This window comes from Aythya marila, assembly GCF_965140915.1.
Source record: "Aythya marila genome assembly, chromosome: 3".
NCBI classification, from domain to species: domain Eukaryota; kingdom Metazoa; phylum Chordata; class Aves; order Anseriformes; family Anatidae; genus Aythya; species Aythya marila.
This window is the reverse complement of record NC_139044.1, coordinates 44884473-44903654: the sequence shown is the minus strand read 5'-3', so window position 1 is coordinate 44903654 and position 19182 is coordinate 44884473. Positions and strand designations below refer to the sequence as shown.

Sequence of the window (19182 nt, the reverse complement as noted above, 5' to 3'; positions counted from 1 at the left end):
ATACTTTATTGCAGGTGTACATATACTTTTTTTTTTTTTTTTTTTAAACAAAAAATTCCTTTCATAGAAAGGAGAAACTTTTACCATTAAAATAGAGTGATTATACCACAAGTATATTACAAATATATACAAATATTGGCAGCTAGTTTCTAACATCAGCTGATAAATGCTTACAAGTTACCCTCTACCAAACTAATGAAACCAAAATAATAAGACATTCTAAATCCAAAGACAAAAAAAATCTATTACTAGCAGGAACATTTTTTTTCATATGAATACAAAAACTTGCATAATAGATATTCACAGTGCTTGTAAGGTATTCATTGATTCACTCTCAGTCTATACACATAAAAAAAAAGTGTCCAGTCTCCCCTTCATATGCATTTGTAACTTACAGTACTGGGGGGAACTGCGTAGACCACTGAATGAAGACTTGGAGCACTTGCCTTCCCCACCAGCCGTGAATAAATACAGGGAACCCCCATGTACATACAAGGCAACGGAGACTTGTGCAAGAGCCAATTACACTGCTGTCAGGCAGTGGTATATTTTGTGAACCAGCAACACCAGGACTGCAGCATTTCACCAGTTCTAGTTAATGTTTGGTAGCTGTGAAAAGAAAATACCAAGCTGCTCATTCTTAATGGTTAATAAACACTTCAGAAAACTGGTCAGGCTGAGGCAGGTATGACTGTGATTGTCTTTGAGACAAGTGTGCATGTATGCGAGCACGTGGAACACATAGCTGTTTTGTGACACCTTTCCAAATAACAATACCTGCCGTATTTTAGAGCTGTCCCTCCAGCTCTGCAACAGGTGCAAGAGCAAAGCTGCTCCCTGCAGCACTGCCACCTTCCTCCTGGTTCTTGGAGGGGTACAATCTCCCACAGCTTACGGCCAGATAGGTCCCAAGTATCAGGGAAGGCTTAACTGGACTGTCCACGAGCAGCCAGATGTCCTTCACCATTTAGGTCCATTTAGGAGAGCTTTTTTTAGATACTGTAAATATGCTTCAGGTACTCTAAAGGTATTTTGGCTTTGCTTGGAAGGATAGAAAAAAGGCTACAGTGAACACACATAATTGTTCATTAAGAGAAGAAAGAACAGCATGATCAAAGAGGGCACAGTCAATTAAGTTGTGGTTACAGTGAGTTGTGTCCATCCATTCATTCAAACATGCGGCTAACAGTTTGGGCTAGATTCGTCTACGAGGATGTACGGCCACTGATGTCACTTCAGCAAATGCAGGTGCATCTGGTGGCCTGATGTGGTCTCTCTACACCACATTCACTTGCATAGAAACAGTGAGATTGCAGACTTCACAGATTTGCTATTTTGACAGCGTACAGGAATGCAATTCACCAGACAACTGCTAAGCTTGTCAAGGCAGCAGCATGAACCCTCCCTCGTTGTGGTTTGACTTCCTTCCTTTCCCAAAGCAGCCATCTTCATCTTCCAATTGATCAACACTGTACAACACACACTTCCCAAATCAGCACAACAGCATCATTCGGCTTCTTAAGTTTGCCATGAAAAGCAGTTAGTGTCCACCTGCTGTCCAAAGCAGGTTATGCATGATCTAAGTACAAGCTTCCCAGATGTTGGGAATTGATGGGGAGGGGGTACTAACAGCAGGGAAAGGCAGGGAAGGAAATCAAAAAAACTATACATTTATTTGGATGTAACAGGGCAGCAGTGTGTTTTCCACACCAGACAAATGCCTTAATCAAACAGCATAATTACAGCTATTTTCCTGCCAGGAGCCAGGATGGCCAGCTCCACGGGACTCAAGACCACCCAAAGTACCCCTGGTTCCCTCCCGTGCCTCCATCATCACATCACAGGCCTTACAGCATCGCTCACACACACTTGCGTGACCTATGCAGGATGAAGTTGAACACAGCCACTGGGAGCTTTGTCTATCCAAAGCGATTTTCTCCAGTCCACATCTGCCCCCAGCAGAGTAAAAAATTCTAAGGAACAGTTCTATGAAAAATAAAGAGAAGAACAACATAAACGTATGATGCAACTTAAGGGGTGATCATGCCCGGACAAATTCTCCAGTCACACTCCTGTCTTCGAGAGCCAGTCATTTACTGCTCTTAATTTGTCCTCTGTATGCTCAGAAATGGCTATTTGTTTCATCCCTTCCCCCATCTCTCTCCCAAGGATATAGGGATTTATTTACCCATCTATACCATGGCAGTAGTAGAGACAGCTGACAGACAGTTCCATTTGTTGCATTAAAAAAAAATAAAATACAAACACACAGAACCTACACTGTATTTGGCTGGATGCTTACATGAAAACAAAACAAAACAAACAAACAAACAAAAAAAAAACTCATGGCAGAGCAAGTTTTGCTCCCAGTAAAGCAAACAGGCAACTTCTGTGCATTACAATCAGAAAAGGCTAGACTTTTCCATGCACAGACATCCAAATATGCTCAGAGTATATCCTGACCTGACAACTGCTAGCAGTGCTGCAGCAGCACAAGCTCAAGACAACCAAACTACTTGTATAGTAGCATTAACATAAATGGACCACAAGAGAAAAGCAGGAAGCTAAAAGGCCATGGACTTTGTAAATATCTTTCTGATAAATCAATTTTGGTCCAGTTTTGGGTTGTGTTTTTTTGGTCACTACTAATGGTGCAGCCCACTTCCATTTTCTGCTCAGCAGACCCTCCCAACGCCAATGTTAAGTGCTACACTCCAGCTGATTTGCCCTGTAGTCAGGTCTGCAGAAGCGATTCCACTTGCTGATTACGGAGTTGAGTAACAAAGCTGCTCAATCTCCTACAAGACCCAGTGACATCACACGTGTGAATGAGGTATATATTTCCATGCTGTGCAGTTTCCTGGTATGGAAGAGCTCCAATCTCATTACACCACGAACTCCTCTGGCAGCTGGTCCTCTCCCAGCAGATCCAAGGAGAGGCAGTTCATGGATCGCTTCCCGTAAAGGGCAGACTTGGTTTTGCAGTCCGCTGTGGAATAAACGCAGCCGTAGACAGACATCTTATCCTCCAGGCTGCAGCCAAACGTGTAGCTGTGGGATGTGTCCGAGGACAGCGTGGCACTCAGTGGCGGGTGCCGGTGCTTGTACAGGCGGATGTCATCCAAACTCTGGCTGTGCTGGTCCGTGCAGCTCCTGCCTCTCGGCGATTTGACCTGCCAGTTCAGTAAGATGCACGTGAATAACAATGATGAGCTCAGGCACTGCCTAAGGATGCTGGCTACGCATGCTTCAAATTTTCCAAATTGTTCTTCCACTCCTTCAAACAGCCCCACCAGCCTTCTGAAGGATATCGGCTTAATGAAGAAGCTATGGAGTATTAAGAAATTACAAGTGTGTGCAGCCACCCTGCCTCACTGCACCAGATCCTAATCTCTACGCACCATGTCCTCTGCGTCCAGTACAAAGGATAAAACACTGGGCAGGTATTAACGACATCTGAACAACCTGACACTTACACTGACACTGACTGCATGGTTCCGCTAACACATGCATTAAAGAATCACCCCAACTGCTTGAACACACCAAGATGAAGCTACTTAAAGTCTTTTAAAGTCTTGGGAGCTGAAAGGAAAGTTGGTAACAACCATGCAAATTAATGGGTTAGTGTCCAAAATTCACTAAGTGCAACATATACTTTTGTCTACATAACATTGCTCAGAAACGAAGACAAGAGCAACAAAGCAGCAGTAATTCCCAGAGGAAGATGTCATGCTACACAAGCTGTAGTGATGTGTCCTCTTTGGAGGCATTACTGACCATCCGAGACATTTCCAACTTCCCCACCTGTTTTTTCTTCCTCTCTGTCTTGACAATCAGCTTCTACATGCTGATTTTAATATTAAGCTGAGACATTTCTGTTAGCAACACAGAGAAGCGCCTCCCAGTACTAAGTCTCTCACCTACACTGGATGGGAACTAGAAAACTACCCTGAGGAAATCTGTGTTGACTCAGCTGTGCTCCCAGAAACAGGCATACATGTATACTGCATGGTCCATCCAGCACTAAGCAAACACAGTATCTGATGTGTACAAGTGCCATCAGGGTGAGGAGATGTCTCTTAATTGCTTAAGCAGTCCTGTGCTGATCAGAAACACTCTTATAAAACAGATGCCTCCCAATCAATTAACAGCCTAAGTGTGTGTTGGTGAAAGCATTAACATAAAACCAGTACTTTAAACAAGATACCTGCTCCCTGCCTTGCTGTCTTCAGTCATTCAACTCAAATTCAGAAATAAGTACATTATGATTTGTACTGCACAGCGTTCAGCTTTTGATATAAAAGCTTGGTTATTTTTTCCATCTCTCACAGCACTTAACAGAGTACTTTACTGATAAGTGAAATCCTTATCACTTTTGACTGGGTCCAGTAAGAAGCACGAGAAGTGAAAAGAAGTCTTAAAGTAATTTAAGTCCTTGTTCAGAAAAAAATCTAGGAGTATAGGGCAACAGGATGAATAGATTTTTTAAATTCTTTTAGCAGATAAGGATAATGCGGATCAAGAAAGAAAACTAGAGGCAGAGGCTTTTTTTTTTTTTACATAAAGAAACTAAACATTTCCATCCTCCATCCCTGTGGGTACAAGCTGAAAAAGATATTGTTTGGCCTTAAAAAGACAACTTCATAAGCTTTTCCCAAAGTCCAACTTACGATATGACATATTTTACCATATATAGTTGTCTTTTCTCAAGGGTTGGATGAAAATAAAATGTTGACAACAAAGACTTCAGCATACACATAGTATAATCACACAAATGATAGCAATTTTAGAGCTTGAACATCTGGTTTTGCTCTGATGTGAGCTCCTTCTGGCTTCAGGAGCAGGAAGATGATCAAGCTTGCAACCCACATCCAAACTGTATGGATGGTCTTGGCTCTACATTGTGCTGAAAATTTGCAAGTGGTTTATTTTCCATTTCCTGTCTGGAAGCTTAAGGCAGATGATGGCTGGTTTGCAAGATTTCCACATTGGTCGCTCCAAACCTCTCTGTACTTTTCTGGACCCAAATGTTGCTCTCATCCTATTCCCAACAGCAGTCATTGGCCAACAGCTGTTTTCAGTTAGACCATTTCAATCAGTCAAATACAGACCTATCAAGTTCACCTGATTTACAGCTGTCTCCATTACACTAGACTTTGGTTCAACGCCCACACACAGACCTTCCTGCCAAGCACCACTCCTTACCTGATGAAGGGACTCCACACTTTGACCTCTCATTTTTATTAGCGTGACTTGCACCACAGACAGCGACTCCTGATTTACAGCTGTAAAGAAGGAGGAAATAAGAAGCGTTACAGGTTTGAGTTTTTATTGGCAGAAAGGGGAAGTTGTCCTCACAGGCTACACTCAGACAGTGCTATCCTACAAATACAAGTATACATCACTAAGCACCCTCAATATTCTGAGAGTTTTTGCTCACAAATACTCCTGTTTGTCCCTAAGAAGCAACATTTAAAAGCTCACAAGAAAACAGCTTTTTACCAACTTCTCCTGTATTTGCCCAACTTGATTTGCTACGAAGCCTGTTATGTCTTAAGGCCAGACAGCTCCTGCATGAACCCGTTGTCTAGCATTCCCCATAGCATAAGCCACAGAACTTAAACTATTAAACCCTGCAACTTGCCCATTAATCTGTGGTTGAACCCCTTGGCTGTCTTGTGGTATACAAGATTTTAAATTAAATTCTTCACTACAGAAGGTTTGCCTCAGTTATCTTTTTGTCGTTAACTGCATATAAACACAGTAACTTGCTAAACTGGGAAAGGGGAGACCTTAAGGAACAAAGGGGAAAGTAACACTGTACAATGTAAGGTGCTGGCCTTTAAACTCTAGAGGAGCTGACTTCAAATACTGCTGCAGTAGGTAGACAGTAAGTAGCACTTTGTTTGGAAGAAGACACAGCTTCTTAGATCTCTCAGATTACACCTGATTGCCCAAACATCTTTCTGATGTTACAGCCTCAAGAAAAGCACTCAGCAGTAGCAGAAAGCCACCTCACCTTGGCAGCTAGCAGCATCTAGAGGAAGAGATTCAACAGCTTCTTCCACAGTGACCTCCTCTAACTGGTCTCTTTCTAAAGGCTCATCTACAGGCACCTCCTCTGGCTCATCTACTGCCAGCTCAAGATCTAGGAGGAAAAGAGCGGCAGGAGAAGGGTTAGCATTACATGCCTGCTCTGAGTTGCTTCATGTTTTCTTATTCTCCGTTCTCCTGTAGAAAGCAGAAGCAGGCTTAGAAGTTACTCTGCATCTCCAAATTCCTTACCATCATCCTGAGAGTCATCTTCAGCCCTCCCCTTACTGCCGCTATCAATGCCAGAGCTACCATAGCTGATGGTTGAGCTGCAGGATTTCTCTTTCCTGTGCACTCGGTCGATGCTGAAGGGCTCATCCACCGACATCTCCACCGACACTCGGTGCCTCGAGTCAGCCTCAATGCCCGAGGTGTGAGAGCTGCCGTGGCTCCCCGTGGACTGGCGCGAGAGGCGGTTATCCCTCCGGCTGCCCACGCTGCTCCCGCTGCCACGCGAGTTCTTGTCGCATGGGTCCAGGTCCATGTCCAGCGTGTCGCTGATATAGGACTCCCGGTAACGCTTCTTCTCTGAGAAAGAACGAGGAGAGAAGGCCGGGGAAACTTTAAGCAAGACTGAAGGAAGGGTAACAGAACTGGGAAGTTCTGGGACAGGCACAACCTGATGGTGAAGAAAATTGCTGCAGCTACTGAACTAATAAATGAAAAGCAAGTTTTGTGTTCTGCTTATTCTACAGACACTGGGACGCCCAGCAGGTTGCAACAGAACTACAGTCATACTTACAGTAAAACCAGTATCTGCTGAATTAGAGCAGGCAGCTAGAGGCAGTTATAATTCAGAAATACTGCCTTCCAGAATGAAGGAAATGCAGCAAAGCAGGAATCGCTTACCTAACCTAAGTGTTCAGTCTTTAAAACAGAGTACATCGATTGTTTCTCAAGAGAGTCACCAATGTGTGGAGACAGCTAAGAATGGGATCTCTATGGCTGGCATTTATTAATGATTTCTCCCATGGCTTTTCTGTGGCCCAAAAAGAAGGATGCTGAAGGTGGACAAGAAATCCACAAGAAGCTAGGAGATACAAAACAATTTAGAAGAAATCTGTCCCACCCTGCAGTGGAAGCTAGAAAGCAGGGGGGGGAGGTGCACCAGGGCATTTCAAACATTTGTGTCTGGGCACCTGAATCACATCCCCAGGTATTACCACAATGTTGTAAGATGTTTATTTAAGCTCTGAATTGCAGGCAATAAAATGTTAGCAGAGATTTCCTGACAGTGTCTGGCAAGGAACAGGATTTCAAAATGCCAACAAAGACAGGGCAGCAGCTCTAGCACAAGTCCAAGGAAGCCTTGCTATCTGCCATGCCTCTGCCTTTCTCAGAAGACAGAAATCTGTTATTTTAAGAACAAAGCCAGGAGAAGCAAGTACTCACATGAGCTAGCCTCTAAGAAGGCCACTACCAAATAGGAAAAACAGATAGCAGCTAATCAGGTGGCAGGATATACGCCAAGCAAGAGAAGCAGTAGATCCCAATTTGACTCTGGAAATTTTTGGAAACATTTTTAATAGTGAACCTGTTCAGTTGCAATTTTTACAAACACTGCCATGTTGCTATCTGACCAACAACAGAGTAAACAACAAAGAGTCACCAAAAAGGGACTTCCAAGAATGCAAAGGGTTTGTGAAAGCAATCTGAGCCTTTTACCAACACACGCTTGATTAGTGAGCCTTTGTAAAGGTTGCTGGCACATGGCACTAGTGGTTCCCACACAGCTTCATGCCACTTCTATAACCCCACTGAAGGAAAAGACAGAAATAACCAAGCTGGATGACACCAATGGCCACCTCTCCTCGTACACTGATTCCACGTAACCATGCGCCACCACTTCAGAGATGGATGTGAACTCCTTAGAGTTGACAAGATGGACATGGAGCAGTCAGATCCCCCATCAGAAAGTACAAATTCGAGGAGTTCTGATCTGCTCTCAGGTGGGAGCTGCTGGTGCCAGAAACAAATATCAAAGCCTAACATACTGTATGTACTCTTCCCCTTACCAAAGCCACCTGCTCTTCTGCCACATACCTTCAGCCTCCTCCAGCTTTTGGATTTGCTTCAGCACTGGCTGGATATTCAGAAAGAGCCGGTGGCTGTTGCTGAGGAGCTGCAGCAAGTGCCGTGACCTGAAGGGGCAACCTGTGTAGTAAACCAGTTTCCGTGCAGAGGGCAAACCGTCTGGCTGGATCTCAAATTTTTTCCCCTGCATAAAGAGGAGAGATGCCAGTGAGTGAGCACGAACATGTCTTTGGCCACATGGCTAACCGAGGTAGCCGCAGTCTTGTGCGTATGAGTTACAGGACTTGACATGGCAATTTGGGCAGGCCGACAGCTTCGCCAGGTCCCAGGTGGGCAGCTCACTGCCAGATGGCATCCGTTCTGTCACACTCACCAGAAACGCCAGCTTCCCGATGTGCGACCAGGGAAAGTCGTAGAGGAGCTGACGAACGTGGTTCACCTCCTGCAACACATCAAACTCGGGGTGACACAGGAACTGGCAGGTACAGGGTGGAGTCAGCGATGTGCAAAGAATTTGCAAACAACCAAGAATGCAAGATATGCGGAGCCTGCTGCTCACAGGGGAGGCAGAGGAGTGCTGGTGGGGGGAGGACAGGGGAGCTAGGCAGAGTTAATGCTACACCAGAAGGCTTTCATGGCAGCCTGTTACCTGATAGATGTGCATTCCTCTAAGGGTCAGGCCCAGGATAACTGTTGGGCGATCCTCCTTCTTATCCTAAAAGGACAGAAGAGCCTGGAGTCAAAGGTTAATCTACAAAGACCACGCTCTTGTTCTGGCACCTACTGCAAGAGAGGTAGCAGGACTGCTCATCAGACAGATGCCATCAGCCCATTTGCTTTTTATTGTTTCTAACAAGCACCTTGTCTTGTTGATCCCTGAAAAAATCTGAGATCAGAAACACCTACAAATCCCCTTGTACTGGACATCTCCAGCTTTTCACCAGCAGCACATGCCCCAAACAGCCCCAGAGAGGGAATCCTGCAGCTTAAGTGATCTGAGGGCATGGACCATTACTGTTCTCAGAGGCAATTTGTAACAGACTCTCTTACTACCGCCGCCATCTCCGCTGTTAGTGCAAACATTCACATCTCTCGCTCTCCAGATGACAGAGCCCAAAACAGAAAAGATGTCTGCCCCGTCCCCTTACCACAGCACGGCTGTTCTCACCCTGGGACGTGCTGGACCTCAGGTTTACATTTGCCAGGAGAGAGCTAATCAATGCCCCAAGCTACAGGACTTTTCTCCTAACCTTTTCATTTCAGTGTTGGGAACAGACAGTTTTATGTGCTTAAGGCTGAACTGGAAATTTGCCTTGTTTTTCCTCGTGCTGTACCTTCATACCACATAATCTCTCTCTAATTAGGAGATTCCTTTGCTTAAAGACTGAAAACCAAAAATCCCCGAACTGTCCAGCACTAGTTAACTCAATCTCTCTACTGGCATGGTGGAGTCAGAGGGGGACGACACAGACTTCTCTTACTAGGAGGAGTAGGAGGAAGAAAATCGCTGTGTAAAAATTTCTGGAGTCACAGAGCTCAAACTTCACACCAAGACTTTCTCACCTGGCCTGTCAAGATGCAAGCCACACACTGTCACATCTACCTCAGCCTCTGCCCCTCTGTTAACACCCATATCCAGCAGAACTCCAGCTGAAAGTCACTAAGAAATGCTTTCTGCCTCCTAAAGTCAAAGAGCTTTAATAAATCAGTGTTGGTCTGGAGAAGGGATATGGTGCTCAGCGCTGCCTGTTTTATTTGAGTCCCCAACCCCAGCGGCAGCCACAAGGAGGGTGTAAGATAGAAGTGACTGCTACTGAAATCTCATGGCAGCCAGTGCACCAACACCTTCACCCAGCACCCCTGTGAGCTCGATCAGGAGCTTTGTGGCCCAGGAGTCACCCAGGAGGAGGATGCCCCACCACGAGATCCCTTGTGTCATGCAGCAGGAAGAAGAGCATGTTGTGGATAAAACAACACAAAGGAGTTAATGCAGAAAATATGAGTTCAAGTCAGACTCAAATTTGGATATTAAGGGCAATCAGTTTCACAGCCCCAGTGCCTTCAGATATAAATTATACCATGTTTTGCCAGCTGGATTTCTTATGGCATTCAAGGGTAACCAACCCTCTTATGACTGCATCATTAACAGCATTAGCATCAAAACGGAGAGGACAGAACGGCAGAATAGAGATAGGGGGAGCAGCTAGTTTGTGAAGGACTGAAACTAACCCTAGATTGAAAACCGAAGTGGAATTTATCTCCTTTGGAAAATGCAAGGCTCTTCTCTGTGTTTCTGCAGTAACTAGAGCTGCCACGTTTGGTCAAAGGAAGCAGAAACTTTCCAGACTGAATTCTGACCCAGCACAAATAGCCAAAATGTTTAATCATGAGTCTGACAAGGTAGAGCAGCTCCATTCGGAAAAGAAGTTCATGCAATTCCTAATTGCTTGAGCAGGTTTCACTCCCCTAGGTGGAACACAAAACTTCTCTTCAGTCCTATTTCTAGACTACACTTTTAGCGCATCAAAGTGAAGCAAATCTGGTTAAAGCAGGCTTGGGTGGAAAGGCAGAGACTCAGGGACGAGCAACAATCAAGGAATCCAAAAAGCTGAAAACCATACAGCCAAAAAAATACCCAGCACTCCAACAGTGTTGAAGGGGGGTAAGAAAGGTGGGATGACTCGTGTCACCTTCAGTTATTATGTGGTGTCTGTGTGAAAGCTGACTGACCTCCTGTCACCATTTCAGTGGACTGCAACAAAGTGCAGCTTCTCAGTGATTTCCCTGGTGCGAGTACACTGACAAGCAGGGACAAAGCAAAAATTAAGTTTTGCCATTCCTGTGGCCAGTTTGTTGGCTGAGGGACAAAATAATGTTCCAGCTACACCAGCAAACTGGAAGCAAATTTGTTTATGGGGACAGGTCTCACAGCCTGGATATTTTAGACTTGTTTGTCCTCTCCAAATCAGAGGCAACTGTTCTTCAACTAGACAGAAAGTGAAAAACAAAACAGTGACCCAATTAAAGAGGAGAAAGATGTTTAAAATAAGCTCTTTGTTTAACCTTCTGCAGCCTGTAGAAGTGGACGGGCACATCTTCCAACAAGCAGGACTCCTTAATGAACTTCAGCACAGCTTCCTTTGCACTCAGGCCTTGCTGTTCTCGGTGCATCTCTGGGGCATGTTTCAAGATGTAGTCGCTCCCTCTCTTTGCAATTATCTAAACCACAAGGAAAACAAACAGGTCAGCAACTCTTCAGTGAAGCCCACGAGAGGCAGCTGTGATCAACAGCAAAGCCAAGACTGGAGGTGGAAGAGGTTCATGCATTCTCCCAAGAAGTTAGCCCAGGTTCTCCTCTACCTCCCTGGAGGATAAGCATTTAAAGCAGCTCCGATGATACTGATGTCTCCCAACAGATCGTAGATGGCAAAATCATAACAGAGACTGCAGAGCTCGTGTCAGCTCTTTTCATTCTCAAGCGCTGGAATTAGTTTCCCTAACTCCTGGCATCCCTAAATGCTTATGGGCAGATAACAAATACAGCTCTGCATGCCAACACAATCAGCAGCAACATCTCCCAGCACTGCAGAAATGCTAGAGGGTTGTGGGTTTTTTGGTGTGGTTTCTTTTTTTTTTTTTTTGTGCGTTTTGCTTTGTTTTTACTTTAAAGACCAGAAACTACACATTAGGCTTACTTAGCATTTCCATAGTCAAAGGGGAGGGTAACACTATCTCAAGGTATTTTGTGTCTGTCTGGAGTGGTTGGCAGGCATGCAGCTTTGCTAAGCAGTAGAGAAACCTGCAGTGGACCTTTTTTTGCTCTTGCCCTGTGAGTACCCAGTTCCTATGCTTGGCCACATGCTCTCTCCAGACAACACTACAGGGCAGCCCAGCCAGACTGGCCCCTTCCAGGCCGTGAGCAGCAGTGACACGTAAGACAAGTGTTGGCTGAATTCACTTCACAAAATACCCTGCCATGCAGGATGCTTAAAACTAGACCCCACCAGGTACCTGTGAATGTCCTGTCAGAAGCAGCCTGTCCTGACCCAAAGCAACCGGACCCCATCACCCAAATCCCACTTCCATTTTAAATTCAGTCCCTTGTTTACTCTCTTGGGTAACACCTCTGCTCTCCTTGCATGCTGTGCCAGATAAACTGCCCTCCCGCGAGGAAGGCTGGGCTCAGGGAAGAACAACATCGATGCCATCAGCTGTGCAGCATCAGCAGAAAGAAGTACAGCTCCACAGTTCAAAGCTGGGTTGCCCACCCCGGGGCAACGCTGCCTCTCCTCACTAGCAGGAGGCTTGGGGCAGCTCTTGCCCAAATGATCTCCAAAGGTGATCTCCAGCACGTGTTGCAGGAGGACATGCTGGAGGAGGAGTATCTCCCCCACAGCAGCCCAGGGGCAGGGAGAGAGGCGTCCCTGTGACTGCCAGGTTTTGCTCTTTGTAGTGATAAATCACCCACATACTTGCTTGGGGCTGTGGCTCAACGCAGGTGAGCCAGGCTTTGCCTTGGCCTTTGCAATGTTTGCCAGATGAGCAATGGTCTACGATAAGACTTAACTGCCCCATAAACTGCATGCACCAGACTCAGTTTTTCCAGCCCTTTGTTAGCTACCTTGTGCCAGGTGCCCTGTAGCAAGGCAGGGCACCCGATGAAGACCTGCTGGTGGAGAAAGGAGCACTTCTGCACTGCACGGCAGGCAGGCTGCGACTTGTGCCTGCAGACTCCACCAGCCTTGACTCCGTGATGCAACCCCTGCCACTGCTCTGAACATTATCCCCAAAGCAGGTGACAGACCACAGTCAGGCTGCAGAGGAGGCCACGTCCACATTCTGGGAAACATCCTTCCCCAGCAGGTATCAGCAATGGAGGCATCCATAACATTGCTAGCTTCTTTTCCTATTGCTCTGGATGCTAAAGTGCTTAAAACAGTTTTCTTGACCATTTCACCACAAGAGAACTCCCTGCAGGTAACCAGCTCTGACAGGCTTTTTTTTTTTTTTTCTTTTTTTTCAAATTCTTGTTTCTCAGCTAATTTGCCTTCATTCAACAATAAAAGTAACTCTTGGCGTTCCAAGCCGTTTGTAGGTCTTGGAGGGCACGAGTTAATGTACACGTGCTTACAAATAAGCATGTAAAACCATTTTTAGGCCATTCCCTTTTCCCTTACTACGGTTCAGCCTCAAATGAATGACAAAGCAGGAACCAGAGGCGCTGCACAGCAGTTACTACTCCTTGGGGTCCAGGTCTCTTCATCCCAGAGGTAAGCATTGCAGAGCTAGGACCAAAGAGCAACATACTTGGCATTGCGGCCCAGAGGTTTTCCGTAGAGCTTAGCTTGTGCAGATCTTTCAGATCTTTGCAGATCAGCAGGAGCTGGGGAAGTTGTGTGGCTGCAGCTAGGTACCAGCCTGACATAGCTCCTGCTGCACGCAGGTTGTTGACAGAAAGATCCTCTCAAACTTACCCATTGCGGGAAATATGCCTGAGGTTCAAAATATTTCCCAGTGTGGACCTCCTCCCTGTAGTTGCCCAAGTCTGCCTGCAAGCTGTAGGCAGCCAGCAGGAAATAGATTTCTTCTTTGTGGTTGCACCGAGACATGAGCACTTGCTCTTTGAGATGACAGTAGTAAAGCTGCCTTGCCACCTTGTCACTGCAAGACACAAGGGCAGATTTGTGTGAGGAAGAGAAGAAAGGTCAGGATAATACAAGGACTTTCAAACGCATCTTCCTTGCGAGAGAAAGGCTTGAACTGGCATTCCTGATGTCTGCCCATGCCACCATGACACAGTTAAGTGCCTGTGGGAAACCCCAAGCCAAGATCAAGGTCTTCTCACACAAAGCATTGTACAAACATGGGAAACAATAGTCTCTATCTTGGGGAGCACAAGATCTAAGAAGTTAGGGCAGAGGGTAGATGAAAGAAAACTCATATCACACCTGTTTTGGAGACTGACTACATCAAGCGCTTCTGTGTTTCTGGAAAGCCTGTAGCAGGCAGGAGAACCAACTCCCTTGAATCTCAGTCCTGCCTCTTGCACACCTGTCCTCCTTTCCCCTCTAAACCTGGCACTGCTTTTTCATTTCACCTTGCCTTAGGCTTAAGGTGCTTTTCAACTGCTAATTCCCTGCAAGGTAGATCAAAAGATGCAGGAGCCCTGGGCTTGTTTTAGTGTTCTTCCTCAAACTGCTAACCAGGCACAGTCTGATAAGGCATTTGTATCCCTGATAACGTGTACACACACCCTCACAAGAGCTCAAGGGAAGCAGGCTGCTGACATGTATGTACAGACAAAGTGCTGGACACTACAGTCTGCTTATAAAAACATGCACGTAGATTGAAAGGGCCCCGTAACTACCTCTACATAGCTCCACAAACCTGTCCAATTAAATTACTAGTGCAAGAGAAATTTGCATGTGATGCTAGAGGATATGTGCATAGGGGGTGGAAGAATGCTGTGCAATCTTTGTACCTAAAAGCAAAATTAAACAAAAAACACTGAACAGCCAAACAGACTCCAGAAGACTTGCCTGCATTCAGAAAGAGAGACTATGGAGGACAGGGTGGGGGGAGGAAAAAGAGGGGAGAAAAAAAAAAAGCTTTGTTCAAGAGGAGAACAAATGCCAAAAAATTAAGTAAAGATTTTAATCTACTTGAATTATCCCAGCTCTTGGCTTGCCCTGGGGTCACAGCCACGCCAGCAGTGCTGATGCAAATTAATCCTGTCAGTTGTTCATTTTCAACTACCTCATCCTTTGTTCTGTACCATGCAGCCAGTGCGGCTGTGTTTTGAGTGCAGCCCATATTCCACGTGAATGGATCACACTCAAATGCAAAACTCTTTAACTTATGAAGTCATTTCTTTTGTCCGTTTACAAAAGTCCATTTCCAGGAGCAGACTGCACAGAGCACTGTGCAGATACAAAAACCTGAACCAGAACTGCTAGCGTGTGCTCTGGAGTATAAATACCTATTTTTTGTATATTCATCTGATGCTTTTCACACGACCAAAAGATGCAAACAAAGGCTGTTAACCATATTTCAGTACTGCTGTAATTCAACCTGCTCTCTAAACACAGATGGGAAAGCAGTTACCATCCTCCCAGGGACCTAGGGATAAGGAATGTGATACAGGAGGAAAACATGCACTGTTCGTTGTGGAAATCTGGGTAGTTCTTACAAAAACAAAAACAAAAATGCAAGCTGAATTTTTAAGGAAGTGTTAATAAGGAAACAGAAAACAGTACCACAGAAGTGAACTTACCTTATTACCCTTCCATTTTCTACGTAGTATTGTACTCTAAAGAATGCAACAAAAGGAGGGCTGAATTTCTCTGTTCCCTAGAGCAGAGACAGAAGATTTGTTAAATAACGTTCAGCATTCAAAATTCCTCTTGTAACATCCTCTTCTCTCAAGCTTGCCCCCCATACTGCTTTTAGTTTGCTAATCTTAGCTCTTCATCAGTTTTGGGGAGGATCTGACTACCACCAAGGCTCACATCAATGAGGCATCATAAAACATTTAAACAGGCTGAAAGGCAAAACATCCCAGGGAGAGCTGAAGAGTCTGGATGGGTGGATAAGCCGGGTATAAAAGAGCCCCAGAACAGCCTGGGGATGCCCAGCCTGGCTCAAGTTACCCAGCTCAGCACCTGGCAGCATCCTGGACACACTAGTGCTGAACACTGCAAGTTTAACGTGGCCTTCCCCAGCGCGCCAGGCAGGCAGGCAGCAGGCAACACGTCACGCTGGTACCGCTGCAGCCCCCCCAGCACACACCCAGAGTTAACCACGCAGCCCAGCTCTGTACCACATCCCACAGCGGGGACGCAGGGTGCTGCAGGAGCTGCTCAGCCAGCCCGTGCTGCCTGCGGCCGGGGCACACCAGCCTGATATTAACTCCTCGCCTTTTGTCTGGCAGGGCTCCTGTCTAGCTGTTCACAGCTTCCTGCAGCCGGGGAGCAAAGGGAGACGCTGCTGTCTGCTTTGAGATGTCTGTTAGAGGAGAGTCAGCAGGAGTTCTCGTTTTAAGGACAGCCTTCCCTTCACTTACAGGCTTGCTTGAACAGGAGGAGAGGGGGAAGAAGGAACATCTGATCTTATTAGCTCGTTCTCTCATCTTTTCTTCTTTGGCTCTCACTTCTAATGTTTGTGCAGGTAACTGCTCACAGAGACAGTCCCGAGGCTTTGCTGCCCAGACCCATCTCCCTGTGCATGGCCCGTCTGACACCGACAGCAACTTCTTGATCATCAAGCAAACACTTACTTTTTTTTCCCCCTGGATCTTGCCCAGAGTCACCCCATTTTAATCAACAGAATGAGGCTTTCCACCTGAAGCCTCTTCACAGGAATTTAATTCCTGTCTCCTAACCCAGTCCAATAGTCTAACCCATTTTAGGCTTCAGTACTGACAATGGCAACTCATTTACCCTTTGGGGATTCACCTCACATGAGAGACTCAACATTTATCCAGATTTCAGAAGTGTTTCAAGAATCCTGCCTGGTAGCAGCCACAAAGTGCACCCCACACTGATGTGGCCAGAAGCACCTGCCTTGGAAAACCCTCACTGGCAGGAGGGACAGCTCTCCATGTGGCTTGGGGTTGCCTCTGAAGTAACCCTCACTTATTTGGGAGAAGCACTATCAGGTAAGGGATCCTCAAATCTTACTAGGAACCTGCAAAGCTCTGTACATAGCAGAAACAGCAAGCATGCCTACTCTGCAAAAGAAAACCCTTGAGGAAAGTGGAAAAAGTTATAATGCACCAATTAAGATATCAGGGCGTAGCTGTACATTACACTTTATTCTAGACTGCAGCTCCTTCAGTAATAACAAACAGGCATTATTGTGTCTCTAAATGACCAGTGCTAGACAATTACACAGGCTCGTCTTTATTTCACGCAGTTTTTCTCCTCTCCCTTGACAAGGCTGGCTAGCCTCAAAGAACTAAGGCTCTTCTCAAACCAATCTTTCCTCTTTTTCCACTGTCCTCTCATGTATATTCTGAAAGTCATGGCTCCAGCCCTCTCCCTCACTTCAGGTGGGGTGGGGTTCAAGCCACACAAGGTCATTCTAGGTTTTTCTGCTTACGTATAACAGTAAAGTCTTTAGACTTCTCCCAGGATAGCCTATCTTCAAAAGGAAGCAAGCAATTAAGCAGCAACCATGTCGTTATTATTGCTGAGGTAAAGCTGTATGGAGGTTTGGTTTATCTGTTTTAATTAATTGCATGAACCGTGCACGAGTCACAGCATCTTGCTGCAGAACAGCACTCTCCAGACCACCTTCCAGAAACGCTTTATGGACCTTAGTCTAAGAGCTTTCATTTCAGTGAGTAGCCTAACACCAAAGCCACAGTCTCCGAAATTAAACACCTCTCTTACTTTGTTGGTCTCTTTCTTCCATTCCTTTGAGAAGTATTTGCTAAGCTTCTGCTCCAGGTCAATGAAAACATACTCATTATCTGGAAGACAACAGAGAAAAGCATTTTATGTTACAGTAGAGGTTCTTATTCACAAAGTACTTAGATGACTATCCTAACTGTTTCCAACCACTGCCCAGTAACACAAAAGCTGACCAGGGAGCAGACAGAACAGGGAAAAGAGAGGGGAGAAGTGAGGGTACTGAACTCTCAGTACATGTGCTGCTCCAGACAGTATGGAAAGAAGCTTGGCTGTGCCTTAAATCTAAGGATACTGAGCTGAAATTTCCCAAACACTGTAACCAAAAATGCAGAATCCTTGATTTATGAAGCAGAGACATTTACGGAAAATAAATATAATCTTACCAAGCTAATCATGCTGTCAATTTAGTGGACTAGTTTTTGTTTTTATTATTATTAGCGGCTAGGGCCCAGTATTTGACAGGTTTTATCCTTTGCATATGAATGGGATCCTCTGAAAGAAGGAAGAGGAAAAGGAGGATCAAACCCAAATGTTCACTTTAGAAATTGTGGTGTCTCCTGCTCACACCCAATTTCTTTCACAGAGCAAAAAGATGAATGAAAGAAAGGAAAACCTGGCCTATGTCACAGGACCAAAACTTGCCTGGGTGAGAGGGAGGGAGGGCAAGGGACAGTCTGAGCAGTGCATCATCTCGAAAGAGCTTTGTGCTGCTTTCAAAGCCGACACTTTTTAAGGCTACTTACCAATTATCAAATCCCAATTTTTCCTTAGCCTTCTCAAGTCTCTTACAGAAAGACCCAAGGAGCATTTCAGCAGCAATGCCAGCTGAGCACATTCACCTGACTAGTCAATCCACTCTTCAGTTTTGCTCAGAAAAGTGTTTTGACAAGTGACAGAAGGGCCAAGCTGAAGAGCTTGTCCCCTACAAACATGAAAGGACTGGGAAGAAGAAGGGGGAGGAAGAAAAATAATAAATTTAACAAAACGCCCTTCTGCTCCTGAAGGCCAGCCCTTTGGTTTTGATGTCAAACAAAAAGGAGGAGCATGAGAGGTGAATTTTCCCCAATGGAAGTTTAGAGCCAAATGAAGGCCCGCACTTGCACCTATATTGCCAGTAGAGGACTGGCACCAGATAGGATTGCAGCAGGTATTGGTATGTATATTGAGATATATATATATATATATATATATATATATATATATATATATCTGACCTATACATATCTGAGCTACACCACAGCCATCTTCCCAGCACATTCAGGATCCTTACAGATCAGCACCAAATACTTCTCTTTTGCAATATTAAAAAATAAAAAATAAAAATCACACAAACACAACCAAAACAACCCCTATCACCATCTCCTTCAGCTCCCTTCTCAGAAGGATAAACCCAGACCTGGTGCTGGCCAGAACAGGTCAACAGCCACGTTAATAGGAAAGTTTGTGTTAAGTACTAGCCACATGGGACACAAAGAGGGCAATCCCAAAACAGTCATGTTTCCCTCTGCATTGTACCTATTACTGCTGTAATTTTAACATAATTACGTTTCTATTTACTTCTTTGCTTGATGTGTCACATATGCATGCAAAACAGTATTTAACAGCCCTTTTAAAACTGCTGGACAAAAATGCCAAAGGTTTT

At 45.2% G+C, this 19182-nt stretch overlaps 1 protein-coding gene across 4 annotated transcripts in view; it reads right to left on the bottom strand.

Annotated features, from left to right (window-relative positions):
* FRMD1 (FERM domain containing 1) overlaps window positions 1-19182 on the bottom strand; it is a 38725-nt gene continuing 19543 nt past the window's right edge. For all 4 annotated transcript variants that reach the window (XM_082758189.1, XM_082758188.1, XM_082758190.1 and 1 more), the window contains 11 exons: window positions 17520-17599; window positions 15401-15477; window positions 13602-13788; window positions 11191-11346; window positions 8777-8842; window positions 8501-8569; window positions 8137-8311; window positions 6286-6621; window positions 6020-6148; window positions 5206-5285; window positions 1-3173 (listed from right to left, as the gene is read on the bottom strand). In XM_082758189.1, coding sequence (XP_082614315.1) covers window positions 2886-3173; window positions 5206-5285; window positions 6020-6148; window positions 6286-6621; window positions 8137-8311; window positions 8501-8569; window positions 8777-8842; window positions 11191-11346; window positions 13602-13788; window positions 15401-15477; window positions 17520-17599 — 1643 coding nt within the window. In that variant the 3' untranslated portion in view covers window positions 1-2885. The remainder of the gene's footprint in view (window positions 3174-5205; window positions 5286-6019; window positions 6149-6285; window positions 6622-8136; window positions 8312-8500; window positions 8570-8776; window positions 8843-11190; window positions 11347-13601; window positions 13789-15400; window positions 15478-17519; window positions 17600-19182) is intronic.